Here is a 19,169-nt window from a genome sequence, read left to right as displayed (position 1 = left end):
ATGGAATCAAATGGCATTCACATATTTTGATCTGTGATATAATTTAATAAGCAATTTAGCCAGTCCTATCAGAATGGTGTTTGGGTTTATTTTACAAACTGTCATTTTGGCTTCAAACTCAAAACTCATGTAGCAAAAATGTCAACAAACAATTTAGTGAAATGCTTTTTATTTATTAGACAAAAGGAAATTCTTAGTTAATGAACAAATACAAACTTAGGAATAGATTTAAGATAAGGCAAAGTTTACAAAAAGCATGTCCTCTCAGTCTGACGTTTGAGAAAGTGCTATAGTCAGTCAGACCAAACATTCTTACAGTCCACATCGTTTTGACTGGGTGACCCAAATCTCAAACAACCTCCATGTGTGGGCATATCCATGACATTCAAGCTTTTTGCCAAAAGGTGTGAAACAAACATTTGGCTATATGCCTTTTATTTGCAGGTAAAATAAATAAGGGAACACGTCATAAATCTAATAACAACCTAAACTTAAAAAGCAAACATATTTTAAAAAGAAAACGAAGGTTCAAACAGCAGCTGAACCATCAACTGCTGACCCCCCCCCCCCCGACTGCAGATTCTCTGAGGGTGGAGTACATGTTTGCTGCAAGATGTTAACATGCAGTGAAAACCATATAAAGCAAAAGGTTGACGTTCCAAAATAAATCCTCATGCACTGGATCACTTACAGTGTTTCACCATGGCATAACAAAGTAAAATATCTGACGGTACAATCTAATGTGTTATTGTGAGGAGAAAAAACAAAAGCATCCCCTACAAAAATACAGTTTTTAATCACTGCAACTTCAGATTGCCTCAGCAACACATCAAAACAATTAAATGACAAACTATTAATACACTATTATGAAAGTTACTTTTCATAAAATGTGGCCTGTACACTGCACTTTTGTACATTAAAAGCAATTCTATTGCCTTGCTCATGCAAAGGTTTGTTGTCCCTCACAGGTGACAAGGCAGTGACAGGGATGAAATGTTTTAAGCTTTTGTTTTGCTCCAACATTTAAACCCTTGACACAAGACGGCTTATCGTAGGCTAATACAACAGATCAAGGCCCTTTGAGGAACCTCCAGCAGAGCTAAAGTCCATTTAATAAATTACATTCATCATAAAAGAGAAGAGAATACATTTTAAAAGCCTTCTTTTCTAATGTTAAACTAGTAAAATATGCAAGTATACTTCTTATATTCCAAACAAAAATGTGTCAAACTTTTCATAACAAATGAAAGAAAAAAAAAAAAGTGAACAAATGAAATCTCTCGTGGTGGATTGTCAGAGTTAATCACACACAACTGTACGTACACACATTTTCATAAAAATCAAAAACTTAGATCAGTCACTTGAAAAGACATAATAAACATTAAAGGAAAAGTTGATACTTGCACAAGCTGTTTGCAAAACAGGGAACTAAAACTTACATGAAAAAATATTCAAGAGAATGTTACATATAGGAGTGAAAGCGGTTTTGTTTTTCACTGAACCACACACAATACCCACTCTGTCTGCTGTCAGTTTCAAACAAAGACGGGTAAACTAAACTTCACCAAACATCTACCTCCTTCGAAGTTTTGTACTGTGTGTGAAACTGATTTGGGAACAATTGTCATACATTAATCATCTAAAAATGAGAAACATAAGAAACTTATGAAATTAAGCTCATACACAGTACACTCATTCAAATTTCCTCTGTGAAAATTAACTGAAAGACTTAATGCACTGACGTAGCATTGCAAAACATTTCTCTCTAAATGTGGCTTAATTAGAGTAGATTTAATCAAGTGATTTTTCACACAAAGCCTTTTAAATATGCAGGGATATTCTCATCTGCACAATTCTTCAGGCACTTGTAACATTCAATTAATACAGTACTGACAACTGGCTGTAACATTAAGACTGACAGTTCACACACTACTCAATGTATCCCTGATGTGATTACAGGGACTTTAGTTTGAATTTGAGTGGTAGTAATTCTAACAGCCAGTCAATGGCTGTGGAGGCTCTTATTAAAAACATGGTTTGCTAAATGTTCATGTTGAACCAGGAGGTGGTTTCACAAAGATATTTGAGACTTTGTTTGTAATGTAAGGCCCATTTTAATTTTGCAGATTTCTTTGATGCAAGTTAGACAGTCTCACAAAAATAACAGAGAGATTTATGTTAAGCCTAAAACGTGAGTGACCCTACCACCAGCCAAATTTAGAACTAAGATAATTCCATAGTAACTATAAGGGACACCTGTCGACAAGTGTTTCCATGGTAACAATCAGTGACTCCTGCTGACCAGTGTCTCCAATCAAACCATTTTCTGCTAAGCGGATTGCTGTGGTTCCCTGGTTCCTTAAGAAACTAGACATCTTTGTGCAGCATATTAATTCAGACATATGAAATTGGACTTATTAGTTTGACCTAAGCCCTAATCAAAGTATATCTTTGTGAAACTGGCTCCATTGAAAACCACTTCCAGATATACCAGCAGGAGGGGGGTGGAGGGGGGGGGGCAGTGAAGCAACAATGTTTACATCATTGATGCTTCAATGCCTTAAAGAAAAAAGTATCTGCAGCAATACATTCTGTATATGCAATGCAAAGGCACACCAGGAGGTGGAGCACTGATCCTGTTCTCTGGGATGATAGGTTATACAATATAGATGATCTACCCTCAGAACACTTAAAGGAAACTTTCGTCATTTTTACAATGTAAAATTCAAAGTTAAAAGTGTGTTTTGCTAATTTGTTTAAAATAATTAAAGCTGGCACTAGATAAACAATCATTAATGTGAAAAACATTTTAGTGTACATAACACATTCAAGAAAGGAAAAATAATGTGTTGCTCAATATGTTGAGGATACAATTCAAACAATATAGGACCCCTTTACACCTGGTCTTAACGTGTATTGTTTTCAGATTAGATCTGTCATGCTCATCCCTTCCTCCTGTACTATTTACATAATTTAAAACTGTCAGTGAACAACATTTCAGCTTGTTTCAATATCAGTTAATATTCGGTGTTACTACTGTACCTGCACTGCCTGTTTTTGTTTGATATCCATGTGTTACTTGGTTGGATTTGTTCAGAAAAATTATTTTCTTTCCTTTTCAGGCTCTTATTCGTGAACAGGAGACACATTACATTACATTTCAGCTGATTAAGAGGCTAAATGCACCTCTGACCTCTGTCAGAATTGGATTAGGAAATAGAAACCAGGATATTATGCACACTACTGAGGATGCATGTTAATGCAGGTGCAAAGGTGCGTGCATACAATAATCTTCTGTGACACTTACCTAACAGTGTAATCCTAGTAATTGAGCTATGTAATTTATTACGTGAGATGAAAGTAATGTCTACAACCTTTTCTTGAGTGATGTTATCAGCATGCAGCTTGTTGTAGGTTGTGTGCAGTGTTAACAGAATATTTACAGAGCAGCTGTTTGGCGTCTTTAACAGCAGCAACACGGCACTGACTTCTATTTCTGGTGGTTACTTGAGGATGATCTGTTTCAGGGGGAAGAGACAGTCACTTAGTGGTTGCAGATAATAAAAAATACTTTGTCCAAATGTGTTTTTGTTACATGACAAAAGTGCTCATCAAGAATGATCATTGTGATGGACATACAATTGATAAAATGAAATGAAACAACTACCTTAAACCCGTTAAAATATTGGTATTGGATATAATTTCCCCTTACGTCTTTAACTTTATAAAAAAAAAACTTGCCACAACTTATGACAGTTTTCATAGCTGTACCATTACATCAAATTGAATATATTGCACACAAGTACATTACACATCCTTTTATACACATTTCCCCAGAGCTCTGCCTATGTGTAACACTGAAAAACTTTTGGATACCATTTGTAAAAATATTTTATATTTGTGCATATGACACTACATATATGGAAGAAATGTCTGAACTAAGAAAGGTTAACAAAGTAATTAATGTTGCTTTTTTCAAATATTTGACATTGACTCCTCTACAATCTCCAGCCATTAAAATGTCAAATGTTTTAGTCTGCGAGCCTAAAATTACCAAAATATAAATAAAATAAATCTCAAAATCAAAAATGACAGATTGTACACGTACATAGCGGGGCAACTTGAGTCTTGAGGAAATGGCGACAAGTTGCCAGAAATTAAAGCCTACAACTAGAATTTGATTAAAGATGGCTTCAAAATAAAGGGGTAACATGTTGTTTTAAAGAAGTTAATACTTGTGTCATGCTTTAATATGATGTACTATGATCTTATCCTTAAATATGATATATTTTTGCAGTGGTAAATGCACACATTTGTCTTTGCTTCTCATGAAGGGTTTAAATATGAATTCTCTACCGTAAGTGAAAGTGATTTTATTTTGGCGATTTGAGACTGATCAGAGCAAGTCATTCAGAGAGAGTTTAAGGCAGAAGGTTAGTATGGCTGTATTGGTACATGTATTTGTTACAGGACGTCCGGTTTGTATGCAACATTGGTTCAGTATGCACTGTGACCAAAACCTGTTACAATAGTCTATTATTGTCTACTACTCGCACACAAGAACAGAAATTCTGAAGCATAAGTTTTACCCAGAAAGTTTTGGCAGTGTCCACTTCAGTACAGCTACACATATTCACACAGGTTAACATCTTTACTCATGAAAGCTGTCTCATCACAGTTCCACACATAAAAATTAACCCCCAAATAGGGGGGTTAAAAGGATTTTTCACAGATGATAATAATACAATTAATGCAATTATTAACATATTACAACCAGTGTGGCAAGTACCTATGCTATTATTAACATTTTAAACTTCGTATTGAGTAGTGAAATAGACACTGACATGGAACAAAGCAAAAAGCATGCAATAAAGAATATATGCAACACCACTATTTGCAAATGGAAGACCTTTAAATAAATAATGTCTGTCATCAGGAAAAGGAGTGAGATGCGGCCGAGTTCAACTAAAGGTCTACAGGTAGATAAAGCTTAATGACAGGCAATGCAAGCAGGGCAATGCTATGCTGATGAAGCAACTCCCCTGATATAAAGACGAAGCACTTATTCAGAGCTCAAGGATTTATGACAGAAAGCTTTAAAAAGGAGCAAACCTGATTGGCTGGTGCTGTTGCTGCGTAGGGGACACTTGTGGCGGGAGTAGTTGCTGCAGAGACAGTAGCAGGCGTAGCACTGTACATCATGGGGACTTTTTCAGGAAGGGAACCATGAAAGCAATGAAAAGGGAGGTGGAGCATTATGGTAACCATAGCAATGTTTTCCTATCTCTCGCCAGGCAAATACAATATGACATTAGCAGCAAGCCATCATTGGGTTAGACCAGCAGATGGCATGTGATCACACAGCAAAGCGAGACAGCAGGGGAGAACATAAAAGGAGAGCTGATAAGAGGTACAATTAGGAAATCTGTTCATAATTTAACATCCCTAAAGAGGTACAAGATGTACAGTAATGCCATCAGTTTTTTAAAGATATGAGTTTTAATAATGTAAAACATTTAAGAGTATAAAAAAAAACAAGTGAATCAAAGGGATGCTGATCAAATTTCCTAATCCAAGGTGTGTGGTACTTCTACAGAAAAAATCCCTCAAATTGCTTAAATTAGTATATTCTGTTTGACTACCGGAATAATTTGTTATTTGTAAATGAAAGGATTATTTATACATTACAAGACTTGATTATCAAAACAAACACAAATATACATGAAAAGCTCAATGATGTACAGAAAAATATAATACAATTATCCTTTCTGATCATTTTATGATGTGGTTTTAATGTGGGGCCTGATTGATTAAGACTCAACGGTTTGCTTTCCTATGCTGGAATAACAAAACAAAAAAACAGATGAAAGCTTCACTTTTGTTCACCATTGATATGACACATAGTTTATAAAAGAATAAGGAAGGGACCTACCAATGCCGTTCGTGGGAGTCATGCAGAAGAAAGAACCTGTGTGATTATAAAATGGAAAGAGAAATGTTCAACAATGGCATGAGCCCACATGAGACATCTTTAGTGTAGTAGGCATACACAAATAAGACCCTTGGACTTCAGAAAGTAACAATTTAACAGATATGTAGATTGAAGTAAAGTAAAGTAAAATACTGCATCTTAGTTCTTAAGTCAAGTGACAACAAAAGTGTGTATATTTATGAGCAGAATACAAACCCAGGAACAAAACAAGTAAGACACACGTGAAAATGAAAAGTCCATGAAATTCCCCCCTTTAGCTTTAAATCCACATCTCGTTTAGAAGCTCACCTGTGGGATAAAATGCGGCAGTGGGCTGCTGCAGCTGTGAGTTGGCTAGAGCCTGTTGGTAGTGCAAAAAACTAGGGCTGAGGAGAGAGCTGGCCCAGTTGCTCTTCTCAAAAGCTGGTCTCTTTGGTAGGGGTACACTGTAGGGATAACCCTGAAAGGAAACAAGAAGAGACATGACACACCGAAACTCCTTCTTCTCTGTTCAGCTACGCTTTCAACACTTAATATTTAGTATTTGTTTAGAAAAATATGGAAAAACGGCAAACATGACTACACAATAAAGGTGACTGTTTTCACATAGTGGAAAAATCAAGCATGTTTTAGGATTCAAATATGAATGGAATAACCAAAATGTTTAAAACATCTTTCAAATTAAGCACTTAAAGCTACTGATGATGACTGTGTACACAGAAACTATGTGAGACTTGAAGAAGCTTTAAACCACAATGACAAAAATGAAAAGATACAGTACAATTAATAGCTACAACCCAAGCAAAAGGTGAAAATACCAGGTCTACAGTTGCCTCGAGGGATCGCTTCATTGCTTTGGCAGTCGACTGAGTCTTTTAATAGCAGGCAGCGAGCACATGATGGCAGTGGGCCAATGGGATTCAAGCGTTTAACATACAGGTAACAGCAAGCAGAGGTGCGTCATGGGGGACAGCATTGTGGAAAGGTGAGAAGGGGAAAACAAAAACAAAATAATCTGAATGTAGTATACCACATAAAACACAATATGCATGCACAGTAACCAAAATAATTGATTAAAAGACACACTAACTAAAGACTCCTTCATTAGTAGGTCAACATGTAGTCAATCAATAGCTTTGGCAACAAAGATTTACAATGATAGGCCACAATCTTGTATTTCTTACACTGTATATTGATCACTACAACATTACTCGATCCGAGTTTGTTAATTGTATTCAAAACACTACCATGATGCAATCAGTGGTACTATACACACTGGTCTTAGGAAGGGATAACAATGTTATGTACATCAAGCACTGAACATTTTATTGTTAAATGAAAAACGACTTGGTTTTATTTAAGCAAAAGGCAATAACCCAAATAAACAGCTGAAATAACTATGTATGCAAAGTCATAAAACACAGAATGTGGAGCTCTATTAACTACATTCACACCCGCTTTTGGTGGAATGGCAGTTGCCTCCTCTACTTGTACTGTACACAGCAAAACATAATTGCTTCTGTGAGCTTAAAATACAACCTACATTTTATTAAACAAATTATTATGTAAATGTAAGTAACCATAAAAAATAATGTAAATGAAAAGTGACGTAGATGGTCTATGGAGGGTAAGGAAGCACATTTTACTGAAGCCAGGTGGCACAGGCTTTGGCAAGTGAAAGAACGGAACATGCATTATGTTAAAATAAACTTCAGTAAAGTAAGTTAAATGTTAGAACCGAAACTAAACCCAAAAAAGTTTTTTAGATGCAAGAATTGGGAAAGGAAATGGCAGAAATTATGAAGCAGGACTGTCAAGTTGGTCCAGAGTACATAACAGAGGACTTTTCTCCTTTGTGCACTTTCCCATGCAGGCAGTTATTACAAAGCTTAGTCATTACAATGACTCATGCTGTATAGCACATAATAAAAACGGTTTAAAATGCCATTTCTCCGTTAACGGCAGTTTAGCACCGGTTCTGTCTATGGGGTGTCTGGTGCATGTGCTAACATAGAAAATATACATCTTTTGATTGGGTCCGTTTAAAAGGCACAAGCCTTAAAATGTCAGCAAAAAGCATAGTTCTATTCTAAAAAAATGCAAGATGGAACCTGCTATTGTTCTCAATTTGATTGACAGATTTAAATTCAAGGACTAACCCTAGACAACAACTACCATGAATCTAATCTCATCCTTCTTTAGAATGTTTTCTGATGTCATGACAGATCTGTTTATATCTGTGGTGTTTGTAAACAACATTAAAAACAGGCATATGTGTTTAATTATCAGAAAAGACACAGACAAAGAGCAGATTTTCTATTCATGACTAAAAATCCCTTTAATTTAAATTACAAGTCTAAGACAAAAGTTTTCAAACTCGGATGTGTGCCGCCCCAGGGGTGCGTGGGAGAGTTAGGGGTTGGGGGGTTTTGGGGGAGGGTGTGTGTGTGTGTGTGTGTGTGTGTGTCTGTGTGTGTAAAGTGCGAGATGTGAGGCAAAGATACTGTGTTCTATAGGCAACAGGCAATAAGTTATTGTTTGGCCTGCTGATTTTGCTCACAATTTGACACAAAAATGGCATTCCTTGCCTGATTCATGACTTGATCAACAACATAGAAAAAAGATGCTTATTATAACTCAAGAAAATTGCCTGAAAATCATCACTTTTTAAGTTTTCTTCAGCACAAAGTAATCCAGTAAACGTCGTCTGTATATGGGTACACAGCCACTAATAGCTAATTCAGCATACTTTTAACGGTGAGTAGTACTTCCTGTTTACAAGCAGTGGGGTGGTGGGTGGTGCGCATTGTCTTGATTTTGTCTGAGGGGGCTGGGTCAGATTTTGAAAACACCTGATCATAGAAATCCCTATTCTCACCTTTAGCTTACAGTTTTAACTGAATGGGGGTTTAACAATGAATCTAATTGCTGTTTTCCTGCTTTCTTTAAAACATAGACATCCGTTCAATTTTAAGGGCATATACTAATGCCACTACATTAAATATGCCATTACAAATGATAGTATATACTGTAAATGTATAGCGCTCCACATTCAGTGATGTTATGGCAAACACAATTACACTACAAAGCACCATATTATTGTCAGGATAATGTGTTTTTGTGCAAACTAAAACACATTTTATTGGTTAGAAGGATAAGACTCTCTCTTACCATGGCTGCAGCCTGGGCTGCGACGGCTGTGTGATTGACTTGCTGTTGACTGGATTTGATTTTGGCCTGCAATTGTGCAGGCGGGTGAAAATACTTGCACTTCTCCCTGGAGCAGCGGCTCTTGATGTAGTCCATGCAAACAGTGACAGTGTTATCTGTGGTGTCAATCATTGGGCTGTCACTGGGGTGAGCGAAGCGGCAATCTGTCTCCCCTCTTGCACAGTTTCCCCGCTGAAACTCGCGACACACCTGAGAGGAGCAATTATAAAGACAGTCACAAGAATTCTGCATCTCAACATGTAGCCAGATTATGTCAACCCACAGAACTAATGTAGTTTTTCATGTTAAATCACTCCTTGTGATGCATGAATACCTCTAGTTTGTCCGAACGCTGCAGTTTCTGTGAGGGAGAGGAAGAAGAAGAAGAAGAGGAGGAGCTCTGGACCGTGACGGGTGGGCTCCCTGAAACAAGAACCTGGGTGCTGGAGAGGTTGTCTGTTGGGATGAGGCTCATTCCATGGCTCAAAGGTGTCATGTATGAACCATAACTAAGACCAGTATTTGTGCCCAGTCCCTGTGTAACATGAAATGTTGGCTATGAGGGAAAATGTTACATATTACAAATCAGACAAGCATCATAACACATTGAAGTTTATTCTTAATAACTACTGAGTGAGGCCCTTACCACAGGCTGCATGCTGTGTCCTGGGATCATGAGCTGCATCTGTTGGGCAAGCACAGCTGCTGCTGTCTTTTGTTGGATGAGGTTGTTGCGCCCATTTATCTCTAACTGGGTTTTTAAGTGTGAAGGTGGATGAAGATACTTGCAATTTTCTCTTGAGCATCGTCCCTGTTTTCAGAGAAAATAGAAAAAAAGCATAAAGAAACAGATCTCATATTCCTATAAATTTTGTTAGTGTTCCTCATCATACAATTTTACATGCTTTAATTAGGCTACTGGTCTCAATCTAAATCTACACAACTGTACTTCCTTGCTACATAAAGGAAACACCATTTCCAAAAATTGGCATTGAATGTTAGATTTGGATGTAGATGATGTGACAATATAAATGTAACAGACAGGGCTGTAAGGAGCACGATGGTCCAAAGGAAAGAAATGGTGATTTGCTTTATATTTCAACAGTCTTGTTATTAAGCTGACGTATTACTTTTTTCTCTTGGACTTGAAATTGAACCTACCAACACAAGTTCTGTCAATCAAGCATCTGTATTTCTCTAATGAGAGGTTAGCTTCTTCTGCCCTTCATATTCAAATCAAGTGAGGTAATTTCACATCATTTGCATTTCTCCCAAGAGATTTACATTATTTGTTGTGAATGTCCATGTAGGTTTAATGGTCATCAATGTGTCATTAGTTTGGATATAGCTCTGAGAAAATGCAGTATTATTGGAAAGCATTATTTTTAATATCTAATGTTTAATTGTGATACAACTTTCTAGTTTACAGTTGAAACTAGGCCTGCACGATTAGGGGAAAAATATGAATAACAATTTTTTTTGACTGACAAAACACAACAAATTGGCAGTAACAAACATAGATTGTTTTGGCAACTACAGTGGGGAGAACAACTATTTGATACACTACTGTTTTTTCAGGTTTTCCTACTTACAAAGCATGTAGAGGTCGGTAATTTTTTATCATAGGTACGCTTTAACTGTGAGAGAAGGAATCTAAAACAAAAATCCAGAAAATCACATTGTTTGACTTTCAAATAATTAATTTGCATTTTATTGCATGACATAAGTATGTGATACAACAGAAAAGCAGAACTTAAAATTTGGTACAGAAACCTTTGTTTGCAATTCCAGAGATCATACAATTTCTGTAGTTGTTGATGAAGTTTGCACACATTGCAGGATGGATTTTGGCCCACTCCTCCATACAGACCTTCTCCAGATCCTTCTGGTTTTGGTCGCTGGGCAATACGGACTTTCAGCTCCCTCCAAAGATTTTCTGTTGGGTTTAGGTCTGGAGACTGGCTAGGCCAGGCTTCTTATGAAGCCACTCCTTAGTTGCCCTGGCTGTGTGTTTCGGGTTGTTGTCATGCTGGAAGACCCAGCCACGACCCAGGGAAGGAGGTTGTTGGCCAAGATCTCGCAATACATTGCCCTATCTATCCTCCCCTAAATACAGTTCAGTTGCCCCGTCCCCTTTGCAGAAAAGCATCCCCAAAGAATGATGTTTCCACCTCCATGCTTCATGGTTGGGATGGTGTTCTTGGGGTTGTACTCATCCTTCTTCTTCCTCCAAACACGGCAGTTTAGACCAAAAAGCTCTATTTTTGTCTCATCAGCCCACATGCCCTCTCCCTTTCCCTCCTCGGGATCATCACAAACTTCGGGGGGCCCGGGGGACCCCTGGTTGAGCAGGGGGACCTTGTGTCCTGCGGGTTTTTAATCCATGCGGGTAGTGTGTTTAAGGGTTTTCTTTGAGGGGGGGGCCCCCAGTTTCCTCGGTCATTGACAAGGCCCGCGTTTTTTAATTCTGGGCTGATCCCTCACCTTCCCTTTTGATGCCCCACAAGGTGAGATCTTCATGGGCCCCAGACCGAGGAGATTGATCGTCTCTTAAACTTTTTCCCTTTTTTCCAAAATTTGGCAAAAAGTTTTTGTTTCTCACCAGGCTTCCCTATTGCCGGGGGCCCATCCCGCCGGGGGTCTACAATTTTTCCCCTGATGTCTTACACGCCTCTGGTCGGGGCCTTTGGAAGAATTTGGGGTTGTTTTTTTGATGGTGACACAGACGGTGTCTTTTATACAGGTAAAAAGTCAAACCGGTGCAGTTAATAAGTAATGAGTGAGGGCTGCACGAAGGCCAAAAAAATAACACGATTTTTGATTTAAAATTGAGACACAATTAAATTTTCCGATTTTTGATTTTAACCATAACAAAATTTTATTGTCAAAAAAGCAGTTTTTACTTTCCTTAGGCATTATAAAAATTATAACTGCTTCTTTCACATCCCTATTGTGCTCCAATTTTTTAGAGATCTTTAGTCCCGGACCAAAAAATTATCTATCTCTGATTTTTCAGCTAAGGCAATCAGATCCCCAAAATTTTAAAATTTATATATATATATATAATATATTAAAATATAATATATTATTAATTTTTTTTTTTTTTTACAAAAAAGGGGGTTTAAAGGGCAAAGCCCCTTTTCAAATCTTTGATTAAACGGAAAATTAAATGCAAAAAAAGGGTTTTTTCCCGACTGAAAAAACAGCGGGGAATACATGTGATGCTACTCAAAGAGTGACGGGTGGTCATTAGAAGGGCCAGCACGGGCGAATGAAGGGTCAGCAGAGTTATGAAATGTCTGTATCGCATGCGCGCTTTTATGAGTAAGAGTTCTGGCCTGGGGACTCTCTCCCCCAGGGCCAGAGGTCCGTCTCACACGTTTTTACTTAAAAACGGGAAATTTGTTGCATCAAAAAACTCCTGTGTTTTTCGCCAGGGCCCACCGCAAAACAGGATTACCACCCGGAAAACATTTGGTACAAATAAAAGTTTGCCTGGGAATACGTTTGGTGAAAAAACCTGCCCAAAAGTTGGGCCGGGGGGTTTGCCCGCGGTGTTTTCCGTTTTGGTGGACCCGTTTTTTTTTTGGAGTAAAAGGGGGCGGGGTTTCCCCGGGCCTCTGTGACTGATACATTAGAAACTAAGGGGCACGGTGAGGGAACAACTCTAACTGGCAAATGATCGACGTGTTTACGGAGCGGTGTTTGACTTTGAAAAAAAACCCCGGGGGCATTCGGGGGAATGGAATGACACATTTAAAATATCGCTCGTACGAAAAATCTGATAATAGGAACCCAAAAAATTTGTGAGGGTGATTAAAAATCGTTTAAATTTGTGCAGCCATATTAAGTAGACCCCCGGAGGGTTTTTAAAAGAAAAACTTTTTGGCTGTGAGACCCGGAATTCTTACGGTTTGGTAGATGTAAAAATACTATTTTTCATGCAAAAAAAAATTCCCAAATTAATATTTAAAAATCAATTTCAATAAAGTCAAATCTGTATTGATTCTTTCTTACATTTAAAGGTCCCTATGAAAAAAATTACAGACCCCCTAGATGCTTTGAAGTAGGAAAACCTTCAAAACAGCAGTTTTTTCAAGTACTTTTTTCCCCAGGGATGGGAACATTGTCCCATAACTCCAAGCCTGTAAACATAGAGGCTTCAATGAAAAGAAGGGACAGCACTGCAGCGCTTGGGAGCACTTTAAAATCTACTTAGTAGTAGCATTTGTGATGCAATTGGCTCGTAAAATCAAATGAGAATCAAAGTAATAAAAAAGAAAGAAAAGAAAATCAAAGCTATTTAAAAATTAAATCAAGAACAGGGTGAATCAAGATCACAATTTTATAATGATTAATCGTCCAGGCCTAGTGGACAGCTTGAAAGCATGAAATGAAAGTGCCTTCCATAATACAGTGCCATAGAGACTCATGCGCCACAGCCAGGGAGGGTTAAACTGAGGTCAAAGACGAGGAAGCTGAGGCTCCTCTGGCTTGACAGCATCTAGCTGAAGTTGCATTAAGTGATCCATGGGTATGCTCCCTTCTCAGCTGTGTGAGAGGAGCTAGCCACAGGAAACAGCTCAAGTTTGTGTAATAACAAGACATTCAACTGTTTTAATGGATGTCATGAGATACTAGTTACAATAGCAAAGCATGTGCACATTCTTCTCTGTAATAAAGTTAACCTTGTCAGAAGCAATTGATCTATTCTACTGATTCACAAATCATATGTCATTAAAATTCCATCAGTGGACAACTAGGAGGAAAACAATTTGTTTGGGAAGCACAATTTGGGCAGCTAGCTCTATTTTTTTCCCCCCATAAATAAAGGCTGAGGGTGAGTACCAGCTATTGAGTTAGTACCAGTTGGCAGTATGCCAGAAGCCATGTCAGTAACAGACATTCGATGACTCCTTAGACAATATATCTATTCATGAAAAGGAGCTGCGACATCATCACATGGCTGCAACAACTGCTAGATGACGCAAACTGTAATTCTAGGTTTCTAAAGTATTGTAATTCTAAAATAAAACTAAGCTTGATATTTATTTTAATTTACTCACTTAGTCCCAATAGGAATTTAACATCTCTAATGTGTATAATTGTTCTATTATTTGCTGTTTATTTATAAAAATGCACCAAAATTAAGTTCACAATTTAGTTTGGCCCTAAGCGTAAATTGTAGTATCTTTCATTATAAAGTTGAATATGTATATTTCCAAGTGGTGATGTCTTGATGTTAATATTTGGTCAGCAAAATTGTTTTAGGTCAAATCCATAAATGTTGTTTTAAGATAAAAGGAATACGGTAGCTACTATGTGTAAGCCTTTGGTTCAAGACCTTGACCCCTGGGGCTCAGAGAAGGCCCTGTCCAGGCTAGCTGTGTATAAACTGCCTACAGTAAGGAGATAAGACGATGAGTCAACATGAGAATAATCCTGGGGGCAAGGCTGTATTGTGTGGTGATAGTGAATGTGTGAGAGTGGATTAAGGCAGCCTTGGTGTCTCATTCAGGGCAGGAGAATAAACTGGCTGTAATCCAACCGGCTGCCAGAAATATTTTCATAGTCTAGATTAGATAAGTGATGAGGTGCTCTATTTTTGGAGGTGTCATATTACCTATAGTTTTAACATCTTTCTACTTGAAACCAGATGTTGGGGCATCTTAATATGGGGGGAGGGGGCGATTTCACCATTGGGTGGGGTTAAGACTTTAAACTGACAGTAGTAATCAAGCATCATTTCCTCCCTCTATTATTAACACTTAAAGGGGAGGAAGAGGAAAGAAGATACTATACTATACAGTACATGTTTGAACACTGCAGTGTAGACAACTATGAATGATATCAGGAATGCTTTCCAAACTCACAGCTCTTCTCATGTTCACTGTTTAGCTTGGTAGACCTGCATGTTAAACTGTATTTGATAGGACACAAGATGGAACCCGCATCCCCAAGAACACTTTGAGCAATCCCTATATATATATATATATATATATATATATATATATATATATATATATATATATATATATATATATATATATTTTGTTTGGTATAATAATATATAAGAAACCATTAACCCAGGGACACGGGTAACAAGTAAATGTTTAATTTCATGAAACATTAACCTTTCTATGAGGATGTGCAGTATTTCTTACCTTCAGGGAGTCAAAGCAGGCAACAACTCTCCCATTGTCAACTTGGCAGCTCTTCGGTGGATGAGCAAATTTGCATTCCTCATCACTACGTGAACAGTTTCCTCGCTGAAACTGTCGACAGACTTCCAGAGTTAGCCATTTTGTGTCTCTTACTGATGACATGTTCAACGCCATGTCCAAAAGGTTATAATCATGAATTAATTTAGGTCAATCTTATTGTGCCTAATACAACGAAAGCTGTAGGTTGGCTCTATGTGCAAAGTCCTCTTTTAAAAACAACCTGGTGAGTCCTCCATCAACTGGAGTAGAAAGATCAGATGGCTGGTCAATCACTGAGAAATCCCCCATCAAAAAACAACAACTGCAGATGTATGTTGTGACACATTCAAGTGTATATTCCACAAATGGTGGCCATAAAGATCAGACAAGTGAGGGAAATTTAATTATCATTCATTCTCAGGTCATTAACTCTGTTCTCTTATATTATGGCTCTATTTAAGCATTTTTAGGTGCTGACGTTGTGCAAAGTGGTAGCAGAGGACTTGCAGCTGAGGTATCCTGTGTGGCTGCTTAATTGAGTCTGGCCTTGAAAAAAGCAAAGGCCAGCAATGTAGACGAACCAACTTCAAGCTGGGGATCTGAAAGACAAAAACATGTATATTACAGAATTTGTATCCAAATAAGTATTACAAATATGTGCCATTACTCTGCAATTGGCCTATTTAGAGCGACCACAAATACTGATGACATCTCATGTACTTATTTCTATTCACTAGAGACCCTTTATTGAGTTATCTGTTCTTTAGCAGAAACTAATCGTTTGATTCATTTCTTAAACACAGCTCCAGGCATTCTCTGGTTCCAACTTCTCAAATGTGAGCATTCACTGCTTTTGTCTCTTATGACACTGTAAACTATTTGGGCTTTTGTAATGCACAAAACAAAACATGTAGTATAATAGTTTGTTGCTACCAAAACTAGTGATCTGACCAGATCACTAGATCAATAAAACTATGCATGTACTCTGTAGGGGAATTCATGTTTCCCTCTTGGTAATCTGAACCATTTCCACTATTTTTTTTTTGTGCTATAGAGGTTTACTCTACAATAATTCTACATCATGTTGATCTCTCTGTCATTTTGCTTTCTTTCTGGCCTGTGTCTGTAAAGTGCATACACATCTCAAGATAAACATCTAGATGTATCTTTTGCCAGCCTAACATTGCTAATGGTAGCTAATTAACAGATAGTATGATATAAAGATGCTCATTATTTTGACGGACCCTTCTAAACTTACGAAATGTTGTGTGATGGTTGTTGTTGATGCAATATGTCTGCACATTTCACAATTTATTTCTCAAGGCCGTGCCTCTTCAAAATGTAAGCTAGTTACAAACACAGAGCCAGTTGTGCTAGTCTGTGTCCAGGCTGTGTAGCTGGATGGTGTCATGGAAATCAATCAATATTGGTAGGCCTACATGAACATTTCCAAAGCTTGAATCCATAGAACCATAAGATGGATGTTATGCTACATATGAAATACATTTTGTTGACTACAAAAGACTGCCAATTAAAACTAGATTTAATCTTCCACACATACTAATTTTCTTCTATTACACATATTCTGTACACTCTCTCTGCCCACTATAACCTATTTTTCATTGCGCTGTTACGCTCTACTTGTTAATACTGTGGACCACTTGGTGCCAAATTGCTACCGTCAGATATGCTGACTCTTGGCCCACCAAAGCACATACAGAATAAAAGGAAAGCAAGACAAAGCTTAAACACACGCCATATTGGGAGTCAAAAACAGGAAGGTATAGCCAGACCAGCCCATTAACTGGTAAAACACACAGGAAGTTGCTGAGCAGGCAGAAAAGGTGGTTAACTTGAGAGCTGTATAAATATTTACCAGAGTTGGGAGGTTTCTCCACTGAGAGCAAGCTACATTGTCTACAGATGTACAAAGACACAAAAGGCACAGATTTAGACTAAACTCTGGTGTTGTTAACCCAGATATTCTGCTATAACAGCCGCTCAGCTTCACTGCATGCTATCCCACAGCCTACTGCAGCAAATTCCTCTGAGCGCAAGTCAGGAAACAGAGCACGGAAACCTACCTCTCTCACTTCATGTAGCACCAAGAACTCTGTCCCAAACCAAAATCTTGGTTAGAGACCAACTTTTGAGCAGGTAACTTGATAATAACGACAGCAACAAACAATTTTAACCCCCTCTTTGTCCTACGGATTCAGTGACCAAAGATTTTCTCTTCAGAACAGTAAAAATTGTCTGTCCAACTCTGGCTGAAGCATTTTCAGCCACCCCCCTTCCTGCCTGTGTGCCAGCCCCCAGGAAGATCCTCCCAGTCAGATATTGGCCAATAGAAAACCAGGAGCTGATGCACAGTTTGTGCACAGCTTGGAGCAAGACACTATGGGCACTTGACCATTTATCTTTTATCTATGAATACAATTTTATTATTTAGAAGTGACTGAGTTCAACACTTATAGTGTAAACACAATACATGGTATATCTACTAACACTGAACAAACATTTTACCCAAATTAGACCATTATGGAACATGTGTCCTGAACATACTTTACAAAGTACAATTTCTGTAACAGGCCTAACTCAATTGCATTATTTGGACATTTCAATTGTGTATTTACAAATTCTTAATAAGTCAGGTTTTAATATTGATACCAGAGAACATCAGAGCTTTTGTATAAAGTATATAGATAGTCCTTCACCATCATATTTACAGTTGTCATTCCACTTCTAAAATGTGTGAAATAGAGTGTAAAATGTAAAGTATCATGCAATGTAACTTACCCACCATAATAATAATAATAATAATAATAATAATAATAATAATAATGATAATAATAATAATACACTTTTGGGTAGCAACGTCACGCACATTAAATGTTCAAACCCACTCAATAAACCTAATTTAAAATTGAATTCATTTCCCATGCATACGGATATCTGATATGCAACTTCTCACTCAAAAAGAGTTTCATGTGAACTTGAGCATGATAAATTCCAAGATTGACAAGATAAACTCTCAAAATTGACCACAATTGTAGCTGTGTATAATAGAGAGTATTTTTACAGTAAAATATTGAGTTCATGACATGATGGTGAGCTTTTTAGCCAGAGCAGTTCATTTAAAACTCTGCCACATCACTACTTTTTAGTACTGATATTTAAACATTATTTTTGGTATTTGTCTACATTAAGCAGACTCCTGTTGCATAGCTTACATTGTATATTATGAATGGCATTATTCTTGGTGAAACATTTCTTCCAGTTTCAACAGTAGGTAAATCGTTATTGCTGAGAGATGCTGCCGTATTCAGTTGATTAAAAATTAGAAGATGCACCCCTGATATTTGCACCACTTGGAGGCAGATTAAAACACAGCGAAAAGCATCTTGCGCGATTGTTATTCTGTTTAAAGCCGTTAGAAATTACTTTGATAATATGGTCCATATTTCATGGAAGGTGAAATGGGAATTTCGTTGATCTGAATATGGATGTCCCGCCCACCACGTTACTGTAACGATATACGCAGCTGTCTCTCAAATAGCAAGCAGCAGAAAATAGGCTAATGTTACAATACCACTTTACAATATCTGTCAACTGACGTTAACGTTGACTGACACTATCGTCTTATTTGTACAGATTGGTACTTCGAGTGGGAGCTAACGTTAGCATGGTTCACGTAGTTAAATTTGCATTCTCATCCTCGGCTACTTTAGCTAGCTAACGTTAATCACGAATATTTAGCTAGCAAGCTAAAGACACCGCTGTCA

General features: G+C 37.6%; 1 protein-coding gene across 5 annotated transcripts; it reads right to left on the bottom strand.

Annotated features, from left to right (window-relative positions):
• Nucleotides 1-155: 155 nt before the first annotated feature.
• On the bottom strand, nt 156-17,728 carry LOC116698317 (muscleblind-like protein 2a). 5 transcript variants are annotated; one of them, XM_032530181.1, is made up of 10 exons: nt 17,469-17,728; nt 15,346-15,983; nt 9,828-9,992; nt 9,516-9,737; nt 9,143-9,391; nt 6,790-6,843; nt 6,281-6,431; nt 5,933-5,968; nt 5,113-5,207; nt 156-3,518 (listed from the first exon to the last, which is right to left on the bottom strand). In XM_032530181.1, exons 2-10 carry the CDS (start codon nt 15,517-15,519, stop codon nt 3,504-3,506), a joined length of 1,161 nt encoding a protein of 386 aa, XP_032386072.1. In that variant the 5' UTR covers nt 15,520-15,983; nt 17,469-17,728; the 3' UTR covers nt 156-3,503. The 5 variants fall into 5 exon arrangements, with proteins under 5 accessions (XP_032386072.1, XP_032386071.1, XP_032386075.1 ...); XM_032530180.1 differs by lacking the exon at nt 5,113-5,207; XM_032530184.1 differs by lacking the exon at nt 6,790-6,843.
• Nucleotides 17,729-19,169: the final 1,441 nt, after the last annotated feature.

The sequence above is a fragment of the Etheostoma spectabile genome, chromosome 11 (assembly GCF_008692095.1).
Source record: "Etheostoma spectabile isolate EspeVRDwgs_2016 chromosome 11, UIUC_Espe_1.0, whole genome shotgun sequence".
NCBI lineage: Eukaryota > Metazoa > Chordata > Actinopteri > Perciformes > Percidae > Etheostoma > Etheostoma spectabile.
This window is presented reverse-complemented; position numbering and strand designations above follow the sequence as displayed.